This window comes from Rhincodon typus, chromosome 25 (genome assembly GCF_021869965.1).
Source record: "Rhincodon typus isolate 14 chromosome 25, sRhiTyp1.1, whole genome shotgun sequence".
Taxonomy (NCBI): Eukaryota; Metazoa; Chordata; class Chondrichthyes; order Orectolobiformes; family Rhincodontidae; genus Rhincodon; species Rhincodon typus.
In genome coordinates this window covers 29,483,305-29,496,794 of record NC_063356.1, presented here as the reverse complement: position 1 = coordinate 29,496,794, position 13,490 = coordinate 29,483,305, and the positions used below count along the sequence as shown (strand labels likewise).

The following is a 13,490-nucleotide window of genomic DNA, read 5'->3' as shown; positions in this document are numbered from 1 at the left end:
CTGCTTGGCCTGCTGTGTTCATCCAGCTCTATATCTTGTTATCTCATATGCTTGTAGTGTCAGAAAATCTCTCTGAGTGAGTTTCATGTCAGTTGGCTTAATATTCAATTCCAATATTGGACCTATACTGCTGCAAAACCAGAATTGGAAGTGATAGAATTGTTACGGTCCTGGAAACATAATAAGATTTCTTAATTGTCTTACATTAGTAAAATTTCTGCACTACGTTCTGCATCCAGAGAAAATCAGAAACACGTAGTAGCATGCTTTGCCAACACAAGATTGGCCCTTTTTTTAAAAAAAAGAAATGTAAATAAAGTATTGTTAAATGTGTTCCTGAACTTGAAATTGACATTGATTTTTTTTTAAAGTTAAATCTCTTTTTCACTAATTTTTGACCAATAATATTGACAAAATATTTTGTGGTTTAATTTTTGCAAGGAAAATTGTTCTGAACAAATGTTAAAACTAATTCATAAAATGTTCTGAAGTAGAAGTCAACCTTTCTGAAGAAGGGTCTCGACCCGAAACGTCAGCTTTCCTGCTCCTCTGATGCTGCTTGGCCTGCTGTGTTCGTCCAGCTCTACACCCTGTTATCTCAGATTCTCCAGCATCGGCAGTTCCTACTATCTCTGAGAATTGGTTAATGACTTTATTACTATTATCAAAAAAGTACAACCCATAAAAGTTATACTGCATAGATCTGGACAGCTGGATAAACTATCAATCAATATACATTAACTGTCATCACTACCAGATATATGTTCCATATTTATTGCATTTCATGGATGTGTGCTCTTCAGAGGAATTATAGAGAATAGGAAACATATCTGTTTCTATGAAAACAAAATATTTTGATGGGAATCTTTTTGTTTCAGAAGGTGATATTTTATATTGCTATGGTACAAGGAAGATTCATTCAATAAATTAGTTACCTCTCAACTATATAAAGGATCAGCAAGCAAGCATTTACTTTAAAAAGAGAACTGCAAAATAGAGAACTCAACAAGGAAGATTCACAACAGTAAGTACTGCACTGTAGTACCAGCATAGTTTTTTTGTTTAATAAGGATTAGAAATGTCTATGTGTATCGATGAATGTATTTTTGTGAAGTAATTGTCATAAACTTGTGTCTATTTTATCCACTATTTTTGAACAGTGCGTCTATACATCAATGACCTACTGTGAAAATATTGCTTCTTGCTATAATCCTTTATATTGTCATGAAGAGAGCTCTGCATATGGTGACAGATTAAGCAGACATTCACTTCTGATCATTCATTTTTAAGTGTCTTAAAAGTAAGATTGTGAATGTGTAACTTTTCTTTGGAGATCTAAAGTTGACCATTCTGTAACAAAAATAGAAAAGTTGATTGGCCATTCTTATATTGGAATGTGGAGAAGGGACTGTAAATACAGGAAAAGGTAAATCTTTTCAAAATAATAGCTTTAAACCTAAATGCAGAAGATAATGTTTAAGGATAGGATTGGGAACAAAACTCACTGGAGGAATGAAGTTTGATGTCTTTTTTCCAAGTCAGAAACTATATGTTGATATTTGAGCTGCAAACTGAGTTTAACAAGGAATACTGAAATCCAGTTAATTTTGAAAGGAGGCTTATCAAAATGAATTGTATTCCTTAACAGTGACTTTTTTTTCTGACAAATCCTGGATCTCTTGCTTGGAGTTGACATTTGTAACTATTCACCTTAAAGTTATTTATAATTTAGATAAAAGCAACGTTGATTTACAGTATGTTATCATTAGTAGTTTGAAATAAGTATCATATATCTCTAGCTAAATATAATTGATATACTGTTTCTAAGTCTGGATGAATAAATGAATGGATATATGATTCATTATTTACTGCTGTGTTGTATTTTTCATTTTTTCATTCTTTGAAAAAAAATCATGTTTTTACTTTCAGGTCAAAGATGATTTCTAAGAGAGTAATGATAAATCTGATGGTTGTTTGTGTTGTCGCGATGCTGGCAGAAGAGACTGAGGGGTTCCTGAGTTTTTTGAGCCCAAGTGATTACCAAAAAAAGCTTGTATGTAAAACACTTATTGTACAGTTTAAATACTTGACTCTTCGTTTTGTAAGCAAATTATGCCATTTTTTCCTTAAAAATTTTGTAATATACAATTTCTGAAGAAAGAAGGATTACACTATAACGCTGAGAATACCATCCGGGCACGGTCCAGTCTTGCCCCAAGAAACTCAAATCTGGTTTTGTTAGGATTAATTATCTATTTGTGAAATGCCATTTGACATTATCTTTTTGTTTCAAAGGAAAATGACAGAATCAGAGTGGGAAAAAATGTGCCAATGAACCTCCAAAAGAGATCTGAAGAAAATAACTTATCAGAAATGTCCAGTACGGAAGAAATGAAAGTAGTAAAGGTACATTAATGAAAAATAAAGTAGTATAGTTCTTTGTCCTAGTCTCTCCTATTAGTGGAAGCATCTTTTCCACATCCACAGTATTGAGGCCTTCCAATATTCCGTAAATTTCAATCAGATCTCCATCATCCTTCTAAACTGAATTGAGTACAGACACAGAGACCTCAACCACACCTCATATAACTCGCCCTTCATCTGCGGGATCATTCTTGTAAACCTTCTCTGGACCCCCTCCAACACCAGCACATCTTTCCTCAGATGTGGAGCCCAAAACTGCTCACAAAATTCCAAATGTGGTCTGACCACAGCATTATACAGCCTCAACAATACTTGTATTGGAGCCCTATTGAAATGTAGGCTAACATTGCATTTGCCTTCCTAACTCCCAAATGAACCTGCATGTTAACTTTAAGAGAATCCTGAATGAGGACTTCTAAGTCCCATTGTGCTTTAGTTTTACAAAGCCTTTCCCCGTTTACAAAATGTTCTACATCTCAATTTTCCTACCAAAGTACATTACCTCACATTTTCCCACATTACATGCCATCTGCCACTTTGTTTCCCAATCTCCTAGCCTGTTGAAGTCCTTCTACAGCCTTCACACTGCTTCGACACTACCTGTCCCTCCACCTATCTTTGTGTCATCTGAGAACTTAGCAACAATGCCCTCCATTCCTTCATTTAGATCATTACTGTATAACATCATTAGCTCTGGTCATAACACTGACCCCCAAGGAATCCATAGAGTCATAGTCATACAGCACAGAAACAGGCCCTTTGGCTCAATTGTCCATGCCAATCAGGTTTCCTAAACTGAACTAGTTCCATATGCTGCGTTTGGCCCATACCCCTCTAATCCTTTCCTGTCTATGTACCTGTCCAAATCTCTTTTAAATTTTGTAATTATATCCACCTGTACAATTTCATCTGATAGCTCATTCAATCTATGCACTGCCCTCTGTGTGGAAAAGATTCCACTCCTCCCCCCTTTTAAATCTTTTCCTTCTCACTTTAAACCTATACGCTCTAGTTTTGGACTCCCCTACACTGGGAAAAAGATCTTGGCTATTCACCTTAACTATGCCTCTCATAATTTTAGAAACCTCGACACAGTCACCCCTCAGCCTCCTATGCTCCAGTGAAAAAAGGTCCCAGCCTATCCAGCCTCTCCTTATAGTTCAAACCTTCCAGTCTCAGTAACATCCTTGCAAGTCGTTTGTGCTCCTGTTCCAGTTTAATAACATCCTTCCTATAGTAGGGTGACCAGAATCATACACAGTACTCCAAATGGGGCTTTTCCAATGTCTTGCACAGCCATAACATGACGTCCCAACTCCTGCAGTTAATGTGCTCTGACCGATGAAGACAAGTGTGTCAAACGCCTTCTTTACCACCTTGTCTACCTGTGACACCACTTTCAAGGAACTATGTATCTGCACCCCTAGATCTCTCTATTCGACAACACATCCCAGGGCCTTACCATTAACTGTGTAAGTCCTGCCCTTGGTTGTCTAACCAAAATGCAACAACACCTCATATTTATCTAAATTAAACTCCATCTACCATTCCTCAGCCCACTGGTCCAGTTGATCAAGATCCTGTTGGATTGTTAAATAGCCTTCTTCACTGTTCACGATACCACCAATTTTGGTGTCATCCGCAAACTTACTAAACATGCCTCACATATTCTCATCCAAATCATTTATATAAGTGATGAACAACAGTGGACCCAGCACCAATCCTTGCGGCACGCTACTGGTCACAGACCTCCAGTTTTAACATCAACCATCTACCACCACCCTCTGTCTCCTGCCATCAAGGCAATTTTATATCCAATTGGCTGGCTCTCCCTGGGTCCCATGTGATCTAACCTCACTAACCAGTCTACCATGTGGAACCTTAGTGAAGGCCTTGCAACTTCAATGTAAACAACGTCTACCACTCTGCTTTCATCTATCATTATTCACCAGCTGCTATCTTGAAAAAGACCTCTTTATTCCCATTCTCTACCTTCTGCCAGTCAGTCAAGCCTGCAACCATGCCAGTACCTTGTCCCTAACACCATGGGCTCTTAACTTATTCAGCAGTCTTCTGTAAGCAATTTGTCAAAGGCCTTCTGGAAATCCAAATAGGTCATTTCCTTTGGCGCTCCTTTGTTTAACTTGCTCGCTACTCCTCAAAAAATTCTAACAGATTTATCAGGCATGACCTCCCGTTCATGGAACCATGCTGACTCAACCTTATTTTACCATGGATTTCTAAGTACTCTGCAATCTGATCCTTAATAATGGATTCTAAAATCTTATCAACAAACAAGATCAGGCTAACCGCCCTATAATTCCTCTATCTCCTTCACCTCTTGAACAGAGGTGTTACATTGGCCATTTCCAGTCCTTTGTGATACTACCTGAGTCCAGAAAGGTCATGATCAATGCCTCCACAATCTCCTCAGCTATCTCCTTCAGAACTCTGGGGTATAATCCATCTGGTCTGGGTGATTTATCCACCTTTAGACCTCTCAGCTTCCCTAACACCTTCTCCTTAGCAATGGCCACTACACTTAGCTCTGCCCCTGACTCTCTTGAAGTTCTGGTATGCTACTGGTGTCTTCCACTGTGAAGACAGGGACAACCTACATATTCAGTTCCTCTGCAATTTCTTTGTTCACCATTACTACCTCTCCAGCCTCATCTTCTATTGGTCCAATCTTGCCCCTCTCTCTTACCTTTTATATAAATAAAAAGAATTCTTGCAATCTTCTTTTATATGATTAGCTAGTTTACCTTCTTATTTCATCTTCTCCCACTTAATTGCTTTTTTGTTGCCTTCTGCTGCTTTTTAAAGGCTTCCCAATCCTCTGGCTTCTCACTAATCTTCAACACATTGCATGCTTTTTCTTTTACTTATATGGTGTCCCTTGTCACCCATGGTTGCCTTGTCCTCCCCTTGCCATGTGTCTTCTTCCTTGGGAGGAATTTCTGCTGTGCCTCCCTAATTACCCCTAGAAAATCCTGTCATTGCTGCTCCACCCTCTTCCCTCTAGGCTCCCCTACAAATCAACTCTGGCCAGCTCCTCCCTCATATCTTTGTAGTTACCTTTACTCATTTGTAATACTGTTACATCTGCTCCCAGCTTCTCCCTCTCAAACTCCAAGGTAAATTCTATCATATTATGGTCACTGTCCCCTAGGGGTTCTTTTACCTTCAGCTCTCTAATCAAGTCTGCCTCATTGCACAACACCTAATTTAGAATTGCCTGTTCCCTAGTGGGGTCTTTCACATGCTGCTTCATAAACTCCATCTCATAGACATTCCATAAATTCCTTTTCTTGGGATCTGCCACCAACTGATTTTTCTAGTCCACCTGTATACTGAAGTCCCCCATGATTATTGTGCCTTTCCTACTTATCATTTCTGTCTTCTGATTTATTTTCTTCCCTACATCCTGACGACTGCACGTAGGCCTGTATATAATTCCCATATTGGCCTTTTTTTACCCTGGGCAGTTCCTCAACTTTACCTAGACAGATTCTGTTACTTCCTACTCTACATCACTTTCCTGCTATTGATTTAATCTCATTTCTTACTAACAAAGCAACCCTGTCCCTTCTGCCCATCTACCTGTCCTTTCAATATTTAGTTCCCAGCCCTGATCCCTTTGTAGCCACATCTCTGTGGTACCCACAACATCATACACACCAATTTCAACCTGTGTTACAAGCACATTTACCTTGTTTTGCTTACTGCATGCATTTAAGTACAACATCCTCATTCCTGTGTTGGCTGCCCCCTTCTCATAATTGTCCATTTCTCTGTTATGCCTGAAGTTAGTGCCTTTCCATACTGTCTTTCCTATTGTTTGTTCCTGAAACTTTAATAACCTCTGCTGAGCCCTCTCCCCTTTAATGTTTTCCATAACTTTCCATTCAGCTAAACCTAACCCCCACTATTTAGTTTAAAGCCCTAACCACAGCCTTAGTTATGCAATTCACCAGGACTCTAGTCCCAGGTTGGAGCCTATCCCATTGGAACAGCTCCCTCCTTCCCCAGTACTGGTGCCAATGTCCCATGAATTCAAACCCACTTCTTCCACAACAATCTCTGAGCCACGCATTTACTTCTTTAATCTTGCTGACCCTGTACCAATTATTTCATGGCTTCAGTAGTAACCCAGAAATTATCATCTTTTTGGTTCTGCTTTTTAATTTAACCCCTAGCTGCTCACAGTCCCTCAGCAGAATCACTTTCCTCTTTCTACCTACATCATTGGTACCTATATGGTCAACGTCAACTGGATCTTTTCCCTCCCACTCCAAGTTCCTCTGTAGCCAAGATGAGATGCTCTGAACCCAGGCACCAGGCAGGCAACATGGCCTTCAAGACTCTTGATTCTCTGACTATACTATTCCCAATCATAACTACATCTCTTTTTAATTCACATTCTTGAATAGCTCCCTGTACCACAGTGCTATGGTCAGTTTTCTAATCCTCCCTACAGTCCCTGCTCTCATCAGAAAGGGAGCAAGAATCTCAAACCTGTCAGACAAGTTCAAGGGCTGAGGCTCCTTCAGCACTACCTCCTGGATCCCTCTACCTGCCTCACTTGTAGTCACACCCCTGTCCTTGACCACTGACTAATTCGAGGTAGTTAATCTCAGGGATGTGACTGCCTCCTAAAACACAGCATCCAGGTAACTCTCCTCCTGCCTGATGTGTCCATGTTCAAAGCTCAGCCTCCAGCTTATCAACTCTGATGGAATTCCTCAAATAACCAACACTTGCTGCACATGTGGTCACTACAGCCCATGATGGGGGTCCCCAGCTCCCAAATCGTGCAAGTATAACACATCGCCTGGCCCTGCATCTCTGTTTTATTTACTTAGTTCTGAATTTGATTTGTAAACATTTCCTACTGGCCTTTTCATTTGTAACCTGTAAATATTTCCCCTATTTACCTTGAAGAGGCTCCTTTAACTCAATCACAAGTAATTAAATAATTTAAGTAAAGGAGTTGCAGTCAGAATTATCTTCCGGCTTGAGTCAATAAAAATATTGTAAGGACAATTTAGACAGGTTTTCCAGCTGAAAGGCTGTCAATATGAACGAAGCCACTTTTCAGACAGCAAGTACAGTAATAGAGTCATAGAGATATACAGCACAGAAACAGACCCTTCGATCCAACTCATTCATGCTGACCAGATATCCTAAATAAATCTAATCCCATTAACCAGCATTTGGCCCATATCCCTCTAAACCCTTCCTATTCATATACCTATCCAGATGCCTTTAACTGTTGTAATTGTACCAGCCTCCACCACTTCTTCTGGCAGCTCATTCCATACACACACCACCCTCTGTGTGAAAAAGTTGCCCCATAGGTCCCTTTTAAATCTCTCCCCTCTCCTCTTAAACCTATAACACAATAACTTACTTCATAATTTTGTGTGACTGCTTGTTACTTTGAAAGTTTCAGACAATTATCCAAAAAGCATGATAGAGGTAGGTTAGAATAGCTAATTCCTGCATCTGGAAAGTAATATCAGAAGAAAAAGCTGAATATATAAATTTATTTACAAAGTGTAGCTTACTATGTAGTTTGAGACTTCTTAATGATTTTTGTTCAAGAAGTTGCTTAGTAAAAATGCCAAACAATTATCAAAAAAATGAAGTGCAGTAGAGTTCTGGGATAAAATTCTGCTATTTTTCAAAGATGAATACTTCTCTAAAGTTTCAGAGCTGATCTAGTAGTTACAATTTTTTTTTGAACTCCCAGTTGTGCCATAAGAAACTTCCTAGTTAACTTGTATAAGAGCCCATGAAGATACTCAAACGCTGGAAGAAGTGAGACTTGGCATTAAAATAATAGCTACTGAAAAACCCAGGACATAAGACCATAAGACATAGAAGTAGGCCATTCAGCCCATCAACTCTGCTGTACCATTCAGAGATTTTGGCTGATCTGATAATCCTCAACCTCAGTTTCTTGCCTATTCCCCATAACCCTGGATCTCCTTGCTATTTAAAATCTGTCTATCTCAGCCTTGAATGTTCTTAATGGCCCATCTTCTGTGTGAAGCAGAATGAAATTAATGAAATGCCAACTGACATTCAAAATAACATTCCTGCTGTAATATTAATAAGATTAACTTGCGTAATAGTGATTTTCTATTGAAGACTAATATGCAATTCAACAATTGCAAACTATACTAGAAGCATAAAAAATTATAGAGAAGACAATGACAGTTACTACAGAATAACATTACGAAAAAACATTTAAAGTTCTCAGTTTTATATAATCTTGAATCATCTTTTTAAATTTAAAGCTTATTACTTTTGAATAAATTGTACAATAAGTATTAAACTATCCCCTCAATGACTTATTTATACAGCAGATAAACTTGCTGGGCCAATGACAGAAATTAAAGGTACCAGGTTCAATCCCCTGATTTGGCCATATCCCAACAGATGATTTTCACACTCTGGATGTTACTTAATGGCCTTGAGTTACCTTGCTAGGAGATTGCCCAGATAACTCTGCCAGGAGTGCCTGTGGCTTTCTGCACTGTGGTTCCTTGTTCAAAGGCATTTTGTGTTAAATCAATTGAATTCCCACATCCCACCCCTCTTAACTGTCTCCAGAGAATCCATCAACAAACCACTGTCACCAGTGTAACACTGGTAGGTGCCACTACTCTCCAGTGATGCTGTTGGTGTGGCAGCCTGCAGCTCTGAGGGCCACGATTTCTGTCCCAGTCACAGCACGGCAGCAATTAGATGACCCCAAAGGAACTCCAATCTCTGGCAGCAGGGAACCTACTCTGCAAGTGTGTGTCACCAGATTTTTCTGTGGATGACACTGCCCAGATTCTGCTGTATGTTCTTCTGAATCTAATCTCTTATGTAATCATTCTCTTTACCTCCCTTTGATAGCTCTCTACTTAGTCATCTAGTTTTCACACTCTAGCATTCCCTGTTAATTCCCTGCGCCTTCCCATTTCACTTAAACCCATACGTTTGACCAAATTTTTGATCACTACTTCTGACTTCTCCTTTGACTTTGTCTAATTTTGTCTGATCAAACATTGTGAAGTCTTTGAGATTATTTTTACATTGAAAACATTAGACAAATTAACATTCCTGGCCACTTTTGTTCATAGGAAACATTTATATCTGATATTGTAATTTTTCCTTTATAAATTTTGTACAGCTGTGTTTTATAAGGTTATTTGTAAGGCAGTGGTAGTATCCATATCTTTGAGCCAGGAGCCTGTGTTTTGTCCTAATGCTCCAGAGGTGTGTAATAACATCCCTGAACAGGTTAATTAGAAACTTTTTTTTTCACAGCTTTGTGTTCCATTTGAAATTGGGATCAAGATGAGTACCAAACAATTTCAGAAATATGGGGAACACCTGGGTGAGCTCCTGCATAACATTTTGTCAGAAAACACAAATGGTAAGACAGGTTTTATTCAGACTTTGAAATTTCACCTCAAAGGATTTAGAAAAAATATATGAAACTTGAAGTCTTGGGATGATCATGCTGATATACATGTTGATAATTAATCAGGAATGAAATATATCTCTGTGCAAATATGTTTCATCACTCATTAGTTTAATAAACGTGTTTGATTTCAATTTAAACAGCTATTGAGTGGGTGGTGGCATAGTAAAAATGTCACTGGACTAGTTACCCAGAAGGCCAGGCTAATACTCGGAGAACAAAAACAAAAAAGAAAATTGGTCCATTAAATGGTGGAATTTAAATTCAATTAATAAAAACTGTAATTGAAAGTTAGTCTGAAAAACCATGTGGTTCATTTTAGGGAAAGAAATCTGCCGTCCATAGGTGGTCTGGCCTACGTGTGACTCCAGACTCACAGCAATGTTGACTCTAAACTAAATAATCTTTTAAGTCACTCTGTTAAAGATGAATTGTGATGAGCAGCAAATGCTAGCCCTGTCTATGGTGCCCACAGTTATTGTTGATCTGATCTAGATATAGATTTTTCTTAGATGAACCTCTTAAATACGAGTTTTGAAAAGTTAAATAGTTCTTGGTGACATTTTTTCCAGGTAAAAGCTATTTTGAAATCGACATTATTTTTAAGGCTTAGCTGTTGTGTGAGAATTATATGATATTTAAGGATGCATAGACACCGGTAATAATTTTGTTTCTTTTCCTTTTTTCAAAACAGGTCAATGACTTCAGCAAATCAGACTGGTTAAATATTGATCTATAGTTCATAAGTGACAGAGAAAGATTGTAGGAAACTTATATGTATAGTGACATTTAATAATTAATAAAGTAATAACATAATGATGACTTTTGTGTGGCATTGAATATCTCTGTTTATATTTTGAATGCTGTATTGAACATATAGCGTAGCAATCTTGAGATGATTTTTTTCCTTCACTCTGTGTGCTATTTTTAAACCCCTGAAACACACTTCTGCCCTTCTCTCCAGAACGCAGTGCCTCAAGCTGAGACATGAGGCTGCATTTAATGTAGACTATTACAGTTGGAAATATAGTGCTGGCCCGTTTAGTTGTGAGCAATACTCTTTGTCAGGCTTTTGACAGTGGGATAACTGAATAGGGAAAACAAAACTTACATGCTGCTTTGCACAAAATCAGCGCTTTACAAAGTACTTTTGAAGCATAGTCAGTATTGTAAAGAATTACAACATTGTGCATGATTATTTTTGGAATTGACTTAAATTACAGGTCTATTTTATTTCGAGTAGAAATGTATTTACACAAATTTAATCAATAGTTATTCTTCAATATGTCTATCACACTCTTTTGGGATTAACGATCCTCAGGTCAGCTTTATTAGACCCTTTTCATTTTTGTACCTCCTAAACTCTACCAAATAATTACAATATTGTGTTTTTGTCATGGGAACCTGTTGCTTGAAATAAGTAAAAAATGCATCAGTTGTTTCAGGAACACAAAAACTCAGACATTCATGTTACGTCATAAACAGAGGAATAATGGCCCTTTTCTCTTCATCACCCCTTCCTCTTCTATCCAAAATTTAAGTGAGAGTTATATACTGGTCATTAGGGTGTAAACAAATATATTGCCATAAAACAATAAAACACGTGCAAAAAAGTTTCTGTAATAGCATCATATCACACTTCTTAGAAATAGTTCAAATATTTCATACTCAATGTATTATTTTTGGAGCATAATTACATACGCAAGTGTGGCAAACATTTCCAAAAGCAATAAGATCAAATAATCACGGAACAGTAACAAGAAAGGAGGAGGTTATTTGGCTCTTATTGTCCACGCTAGGTTTCCACAAGTGCAATTCAGCTGGTCCCATTCCTCTGCCCTTTTTCTGCAGCCCTGCTGTATTTTTTCTTTATACAACTGCACAGCTCCCTTTTGAATGCCACAATTAGTGCACTTTCAGACAATACATTCCAGACCCTAACCACTTGGATTTAAAAGGTTTTCTTTGTCTTGCTTTTGGTGGAGGTGAAGCACCATGCCACTACTGGTATGCCCTGACAGGAGACTTCTGATAGAGCCATATGTGGTTCCTCCATCTGCCAGGTGCTTCCTGGCATCGCCTTGGCTCCTTGTGAGCAAAGGCACTGACAATGCTCAGCAGGTTCTTTGTGCCCCAGTCACCGTGCCTTTGATCCTAAGGACCAATGGTTAAGGCAGTGGAGTGCAGTTTTTTTTTTCCTTTTCAGCAGGCCCTGAGGGTGTCATGGAGGCAGACAGATGGTTGTATGGGTCATTACACTGATGCAGCTTCCGGGAAATAAGGGCAATTGCTTCCCCCATATTGTCTGCCATTCCTGTTCCAACCTGTGCAAGTAGTGTAGAGATCCCTAACTGCAGATACTACAGTGTCTTCTCCTGAAGATTTCTCTGAAGGGTCCAGACCCGAAACATCAGCTTTCCTGCTCCTCTGATGCTGCTTGGCCTGCTGTGTTCATCCAGCTCTATGCCTTCTTATTTCAGTGTCTTCTCCTGTTTGGGGCTGAGAAAGCGCCTGGTCCCCATTAGTCCTCTGAGAGCCAGTGGGCTGCAGCATGTCTTCCTTGGCCAGCTGGTGTGGAATGAATGAGACTGACAGTGGAGTTAATGTGAAGCTAAAGAAAGCTAATCGTTTTCTCTCATTAGTTACTTGAAGCCATTGATTTTAACCAATAACTCAGACTTCATAATTTGGGAACAAGTTGCTCTCTGCCGTCAATGAAGAAGTGAAAAAACCTGAAGAAAAGCTTAGAGAACGAAAGGACTTGAGAAACAAAGAAGAAGTCCTCAGCAAACCCTGAGTATTGGTGCTATTATACTATTTCCCAGTTTATTTTTTTTTCCCCTTCTATCCTTAACAGAAATCTTTTTCTAAAAGCAAAATATTCTGGATGCTGGAAAAGTGGAGAAACTCAGAAAGTCCAGCACCATCTATGCCGTGAGAAATAGAGAAAACATTTTGAGTCTGACATGACTTCTTCATTTCTGACTCCCCAATTTTTTTTAGTCTGTCTGTATGTGCATGTATTGGGGGTTCACAGTTCATAGTTGTTTACCTGCAGTTATATTTATTGGTAGTAAATAATAGTTCTTATTCTGTATAGAAATGTGGTCCTTGTTCTTTGTCAACCTGAGTCCATCAGGCAGGTAATTTGATTTCCCCTGTGCTACCACAGGGAGTCACAACAAACACAAAATTTCCCCTTTAAGAGAACAGCTCCAATTCTTCCAAACTCTTAGAGAACCCTGAATGTCCTAATCCTTACAGAAATTCTACTGCATCCTGACTGCCAAAGTTTTCAAGGTCCTTTGTAATGTGCTGTGCTCAGAACGAAACATAATCCTCCAGATCAAGCTGAGCCAGCGCTTTAAAGATAGAGATAGTAGGAACTGCAGATGCTGGAGAATCCGAGACAACAAGGTGCAGGGCTGGATGAACACAGCAGGCCAAGCAGCATCATAGGAGCAGAGAGGCTGACGTTTCGGGCCTAGACCCTTCATCAGAAAAGGGGGAGGGGAAGGGGGTTTTGAAATAAATAAGGAGAGAGTGGGAGGCGGATAAAAGAGGGATAGAGGAGAGGATAGGT

The 13,490-nt window shown here is 38.9% G+C and overlaps 1 protein-coding gene across 1 annotated transcript; it reads left to right on the top strand.

The window, feature by feature from the left end:
• The first annotated feature begins 988 nt into the window (after window positions 1-988).
• mlnl (motilin-like) lies at window positions 989-10,708 on the top strand. Its single transcript, XM_048611899.1, has 5 exons — window positions 989-1,024; window positions 1,930-2,053; window positions 2,296-2,406; window positions 9,751-9,859; window positions 10,602-10,708. The coding sequence occupies exons 2-5, from the start codon at window positions 1,937-1,939 to the stop codon at window positions 10,607-10,609; spliced, it is 345 nt and encodes a 114-aa protein (XP_048467856.1). The 5' UTR covers window positions 989-1,024; window positions 1,930-1,936; the 3' UTR covers window positions 10,610-10,708.
• Window positions 10,709-13,490: the final 2,782 nt, after the last annotated feature.